At 43.2% G+C, this 7,027-nt stretch overlaps 1 protein-coding gene across 1 annotated transcript; it reads right to left on the minus strand.

Annotated features, from left to right (window-relative positions):
* Positions 1–5,301: 5,301 nt before the first annotated feature.
* C9H4orf19 (chromosome 9 C4orf19 homolog) lies at positions 5,302–6,779 on the minus strand. The gene is made up of 2 exons (XM_056855936.1): positions 6,725–6,779; positions 5,302–6,228 (listed from the first exon to the last, which is right to left on the minus strand). Exons 1-2 carry the CDS (start codon positions 6,754–6,756, stop codon positions 5,310–5,312), a joined length of 951 nt encoding a protein of 316 aa, XP_056711914.1. The 5' UTR covers positions 6,757–6,779; the 3' UTR covers positions 5,302–5,309.
* Between the last annotated feature and the right edge of the window lie 248 nt (positions 6,780–7,027).

Here is a 7,027-nt window from a genome sequence, read left to right on the forward strand (position 1 = left end):
TGTTTTTTGTGGCTTCCTTCTTAGCAGGCTTTGTAAGCCATTGCTTTTGCTGAAGCTGAAATTGGTTGTTAGCTGCAAAATGTCCTGCAGGTGGCAGTCTTGTACATCAGGGAGAAAGAACTGTTCTGGGGTCTACACCTCCCTTTTTTAAATGTCAGGTGTGCGTGCAAAACGCCAGCCTTCAATAAGATCAGTCCTAGAAGAAGGAACTTTGAATGGGCAGTCTGTTCCAGAAAACATGATAAGACTGGTTTTGTGCTTTCCCCCTCTGCTCTTGAATTTCCTGCTGTATTTATTATATAACAAAAGAAAAGAGGGCCGCGCCAAACCAAACAGAGACAAATAACAGCAATTGGTACAAGGGGAAATTATTTAATAATTAAATCACCCCTATGCAACTGAATTATTACATTCCCTACTATTCACTTGCTCTGAGAGTTGCCTTTGATAAAGTCAAATTGTTTTAAGTGCATAAGTAGCTTGTATTTTGATAAGGTAACTGATCTATATTTATATTATGTATTAGATATTTTATAGATGTGCTTTAAACTTATATGGATATACATGTTAACATTTCATTGTATGTTTTATTCATTAGATTCCCCTGAGGAAGTGTATGTGAAACGTGTAGGGGCAATTTCATTATTAAATAATTTCCCCTTGCACCAATGTTTTTGTCTCTGTATTAATTATATCCCATTTTTTGTCAAAGGGGTTTCTGATCACAGAAAGGAAGATGGGTGAGATCTTTGCCACTGTTTAAAACATAGGTATTGCTGATGTTGCACTGTCAATATACAGGTTTTCAACCTATGTTCAGGTTTTCAACTATGAAGCCTGGTCCAAATTCAACTAGCAATCAACCTACCCATTAGAAGACCAATGTACTGCCACCCCCCACCCCCACCCCATTGGCTGATTGGTGGTATATGCATTTAAATACGTAACGGCTGAAATCTACACTGGAAAAGACTAGCAGTATATAAGTTTATTATAAGATCAGATGGATCACTCCACATGCCACATGAGAAGGGCTGAGGAACTGGCATTGGGAACCAGTGATAAGTCAATTTGCAAGGCCTCGGTCAAACAGCCATATTGGATGTGAGGTTCCTAAAAATTTCACAAATGCTCTTTTTTCCCACTTGGGGAACAATATCTTTATGCAGCCTTATTATGCTAAAGACAATAAAGGCCCTTTAAGTGAGCATGCTGTAGGAAATTCAATAGATCTGCCTGATCAGCCCTTTTTAGGACAGTTGTAAAAACATATTGGAATGGCCTTTAAGCTGTAGATGAGCCAGCATGGTGGAGTGGTTAAGAGCTGAGGACTCTAATCTGGAGAACTGGGTTTGATTCTTCACACCTCCACATGAGCGGTGGACTCTAATCTGGTGAGCCTGGTTGGTTTCCCCACTCCTACACATGAAGCCTTCTGGGTGACCTTGGGCTACTCATAGTTCTTTCCGAACTCTCTCAGCCCCACCTGCCTCACAATGTGTCTGTTGGGGGGAGAGGGATGGATATTGTAAACCAGTTTGATTCTTCCTTAAGTGGTAGAGAAAGTCCGCGTATAAAAACCAACTCTTCGTCTTCTTCTAGATTACTGGGAGCTGCTGCTTTAAATGTTGCCTTTTAATACCTTGCTATGACTTTTTAAAAAATTGCGAATTGTAATCATGGTTTTTTATGCAGAGAACTGCTTGGGAGACTTTGATTAAAAAGCAGGCTATATTTTTATAAATAATTACCTGGCAAGCTGTGCTTCTGTTAACACTTGGAATACTACATCACACAGTGTTGATGAGAGAGAGAAAACTCAGTGCACAAGCAACAGCTTATTTTAATTCGTTCACAAGACTGAGTTGTAAATGCGCTCGGAGTCGGAAAGCTTTCCTGGCAACAGGTATGTAATCTTTGGCCAAGCCTTAAGTATAAAAGTCAACAGGTAGAATTTCTTCACATTTAAACTGATTATTTTATTATCAGCTTACAATATATTTTTGGTAGATGTTCCCAGTTAAAAAACAAACAAAACAAAAACCCATAAGGGAATGTTCTGTTACAAGGGAAATCCAAGACTGGTAGCATGTAGTATTTATTTCTCACTTCCTGAGAGGCATCCAACCATAAAGGTAATGAAGTTTGAATTTAGTTGTTTGAAATCCAAGTGGAACAAAAGTATTTTCAGTGGGGTACATCAAATGCCTTAAATGTCATGGATAAGCTAAAACGGGGGGTATGAGTCTAGTACCAGAAACTCTTGGATGCTTTTCATCCATAGCCTATCAAGGAAGCTGGATATGGAGTCACCCAGGTTTTGTTTTTTTGGTAACCACATTGCACGGATTCTTCATTCTATTGTTTTGAGAGCTACCTCCACCCCCAACTCTACTTCAAGGTCCCAAAATACAGAAATAATTTATTTCTGTCTTGAGCCTGCCAAGTCTAGTTAATTTGCATTGCTACCTCTAAACCAGTGGTTCCCAAACGTTTTGGGCTGCCACCCCTGGTTCCGCAAACTCATCCCCAGCCCCCTACCCTACCCTATAAAAAGCATTATTCAAAATAGGGGTTTGCATGTCTCACTAAAGAAGATGACAACAATAAAATTTCAAAACAGTAACAATTGCACATCTATGTGTGCAATTGAAATGAAACCTTTTCAGTTGATATTTATTCAACAGAACTGATGAACTAGATCCAGTGGTCCCAGCTCTTCAAAATCTGGGAAAAAATTCTGATAGTTTCCACCAAATTTGCCAGCTTGATCTATTGTAAATTAGTGAACAACACAGTTGAAGGGGGCCACTTCTAGCACCCCCCTTGCCTCTTAGTGCCCCCCTAGGTAATCCCATCATCCCCCAGGGCGGTATCCATCCATCCATCCATCCATCCATCCATCCATCCATCCATCCATTGGTATCCACCTTTCATGAGCGCGGAAACAACTTCTGTCTAGACATTAGGAAGAATTTTCTAACAGAGCGGTTCCTCAGTGGAACAGGCTTCCTTGGGAGGTGGTAAGCTCTCCTTCCCTGGAGTTTTTAAGCAGAGGCTAGATGGCCATCTGTCAGCAATGCTGATTCTGTGACCTTAGGGCGGCAAATCATGAGAGGGAGGGCATCTTGGCCATCTTCTGGGTATGGAGTATGGATCACAGGGTGTGGGGGGGAGGTAGTTGTGAATTTCCTGTATTGTGCAGGGGGTTGGACTAGATGACTCTGGTGGTCCCTTTCAACTCTATAATTCTATGAACTTCCAGAAACAGGAATTAATTCAGGAAGTGCCCACATTAAAGAGAGTCAAATGTTCTGACGCAAGAGTGGAAAAAGAAGAGAGTTGTACCCCCGGGAAAAGAGAAAAAGTTCCCAGAGTATAGAAAAGAACAAATTTATTATTTATCAATGACATTTATGTGTTTTCTGAAACAGAACTTCAGGGGGAAATGAGCTGTTGATAAACAGAACTAAACAGGATCACCTTCAACATAATGCTTTTCAAGGGAGTCAGTTTGCACATTCAAAACTGAGTGAACAGAATGATGAGAAAATAAGTGATATAAAGGCACATGTGAACTCCCTCTCTGTTACAACCACTTACATGCAACAGGAATTTCTTTTTGCAAGGCACTTAAGGTTGAGGCATTCAAATACCCTTGATCTCATGCTGTTCCATCCCAGCACAAATTTTTTCTTCTCACTAGAACAAGAAGCCAACGATGGTTTCTGGAAAAATCAGTGAGACAAAATCTCTCTTGCCTCAATGAGCCTGAAGATCCGGCAGAATCACAATGTCATTAGATACACAGGACAGCAACATACAGGACTGGAAGCATGAAGGATATGGGTGTGTGTGTGTGTGGGTGGGGGGAGAGGATGTATATCACTGACATCTGTACAGTGCATAACTCCACATGTGTAGCCGATTAGTCTGTAGCAGCAAGACTAAACAGGAGTCCAGTGGCACTTTGGAGAGTAACAGAATTTGCACCAACCAGCAGAAGCTTTTTTGAAACAGTGCTCACTTCATCGGATGTCCTGAGTGTATATACCTCATGCATATCTCTGTGAGCTCTGACTCATGAAAACCTCTCCTGAAATAAATTCTGTGGGTCTCTAAGGTGCCACTGGACTCCTGTTTTATTTTGCAGCACAATGCAGAATGGGTCTGAATCGATGTTTCTGTTCTCATGAAAAACAAGTTCGTTCTATTCAGTGGGTGACAGGTTAAGCATCACGTTTTCTTTAAAAAGTGGATTAATTTTTAAAAAGTTAGATTAAAATCAAACTGGGCCATAATTTTGGGGTAAAGCTAGCAATTTTGGCGTGGCAGAATTCCTCCCTCAAAACACTCATAGTTCAAACCATTCACTTCTTTCCCAGTCCTGCTAGGCACAATGGTTTCTTCTGGCAGTTTCCATCGACCCAAATCTACTCTCACTTGCTCTTCCATCCCATCAAGGTTCACACAGTGAACAGGATGACATCATACCATTACGAATTCAATCAGATTTGGCTATGTGATGTCACTGAGGGCAAGTGAGGGCAATGAAAAATGGAGGGGGAAAACTTTAAAAAAGGTCTGTAGCGCTGTGGAAAACTGCCAGAAAGAGAAAAGGTGGCTTTTTTCGGCACTGCAAACCTCTGTTTTGGCTGATCGCTAGCTACAAAACTGCCATCTTGAAGTTTTGCTTTGAGAAACTGGACTCCTCTGCCGTATATAAAGATCAGGAAGGGCTTATGAATTCAGTCCTGCAGCAGCTTGAAAGGTAGGCAGGATCAAGATTCAGCATACTGGTTTCTTTGCCTCATCGTTCCTGACCTATGCAACGATTGGGTGCCACGGTTTACAAAAAATGTTCTCCTCCTCCTCTCTCTCTTTTTAAGTGAAAGAGGACTTGACTAAAGTCACAGTTCTAGTTTGAGTCCTCTCTGTGACGGGAGACAGCTAGTATATAAGTTACCATTCTTGGCTTCATATACATTCTTTAAAGACGGAGGTGGCGTGAGAGCGACGAAGGGTTGCCTTGGCTGGAGAGGAAGAACCCCCTCGGGCTGTAGAAAGACGGGGCTTAGGAAGTACAAGCGGTAGGCTTGCCCGCAAGAAAGCGCGGCGCTGGGTGTGGCAGTGGCTGTCCCTGGTCATTAGCTTTCCTAATGATCGATTTTCTCCCTCCGCGAAAAGGTGTCCTGGGCAAAGGCCTGCAACTGTGACCACAACGTCCCCACAAAGGCGAGTCCTGACGGGTAGCGTTTTACCCATCTCCTGGACAAGCCGCTTGCCAGCATATGTGTTGTCACTATGATCTAATATTCCTCTTCCACCTCCTCGAAATCTTCTCCTGCTGTTGCAGCCTCCAGCGCTGCCAGGGCCTCTGCTATGTCTGCATCCTCTTCCTCAAAGTCTCCATTAGCCTCTCCGCAGCAAACCTCTCCAGCTTCCACCAAGGCTTCGGGCTGGGGCCTCGGAGAGGGGATATCGCTGAACGTTTTGTCCCTAAGGCACCCGTTTAAGGTCCCCGTTCTGCTGGCTTGATCTCCGGAGTCGCACCTCGGAGACTCGCACAAGGCCTGGTCCCCATGTTTGTTTAAAATTGTGCGCTCGGTGCTTGGAGTTGAATGCGTGTGGTTCTTTGACAGACTCTCGCATCCAACCACGGTCTGTTGACTGGCATTTTTTGAGAAGTCTGGGTCAGGGGAGCCCAAGCTTTGGGCCTCCAGCGTGGCCCTTTGAGCAAGAGAGCCATTTTCTCCTGTAGTCGGCAACTGCCTGTATCGGCTGCTTTCTGTGGTTGGGTGGTCTGCTTCTAGGTTTGTGTCACTGCCCTCTTTGGGCGGTGAGAGCCCTTTGGCTGAACTGTTGTTCAGCTGAGCTGAGGAGACGTGCGTACCGGCCTCTTTGTTTTGGTTTGCGTTGTGATTGGATTTGAGATTTGAGTGGGAAGGAACACCGTTGATGTTCACGTTGATCTTTTCAAGACAGTTACTGAGCCCTTCCTCATGAAGAGCCGTGTTCCTGCAATTCCGAACGGCATCCTTCGTGTTGTTTAACTTATTTCTGTTCACGGATGGTTGCGACTCGGCGTTCTGCAGTTCATTTTTGTGGACTTGGATTTCGACGTTGTGCTTGCGTTTGGGCTTCCCTCCATCTGGGCGGTCAGATTTGTAGTTGTTGATTTCGTTGATGTACCCTGACGTCTGCACTTCTTGTGGATCAAAGATGTAGCTAGAGAAAACAAGAGATTACCCAGTTATTTTTACCCCATTTTAGTAGAGTGGTCCCTTCCTGACCCTGGTGGTCCCTTCCAACTCCATGATTCTACGATTCTGTGTTCATGGAGGAGACGGCTATTCATGGCTATTAGTGAAAATGGATGCTAGTCATGATGCATACCTCTTCTCTCCAGGATCAGAGGAGCATGCCTACTATATTAGGTGCTGTGGAACCCAGGCAGGACAATGCTGCTGCAGTCGTCTTGTTTGGGGGCTTCCTAGAGGCCCCTGGTTGGCCACTGTGTGAACAGACTGCTGGACATGATGGACCTTGGTCTGAACCAGCAGGGCTTTTCTTATGTTCTTATGAAAGGTATTCCTCAGTCTCCCCCCAACTCATTGCAAGCTCAGAATCATCATCAATATTTATTATCTAAACATTAAAAAAAACAGGATTGGTTGTTATAAACCATTTACATTTTTTAAAGCAATATTGCTTCTGCCTGTACCTTTGTATCATTTTACAGCACCTGCACCCCATCTGGATTCTTCTTTGTTAACACCTGGAAAGCCAGAAAACATAACAAAGGAAATAAGCAATGGGTATTTTCATGCATGATATGAAATGTCACAAATGTTATGGTTAAGCTCAAGACCTTTGGTCAAAGGAGCTAGTAAATAAATGGAAAAAAATGGAAATGTCACGAAACAAATAGATAGTGCCTGTCTCTGTATTTTTTGGAAAAAAATATCTTACTGGGTTAAAGAGAGCTGGCTACTATGCTCCAAAACAGAAAAGCCTGAACTACTAC

Source organism: Euleptes europaea, chromosome 9 (assembly GCF_029931775.1).
Source record: "Euleptes europaea isolate rEulEur1 chromosome 9, rEulEur1.hap1, whole genome shotgun sequence".
Lineage (NCBI taxonomy): Eukaryota > Metazoa > Chordata > Lepidosauria > Squamata > Sphaerodactylidae > Euleptes > Euleptes europaea.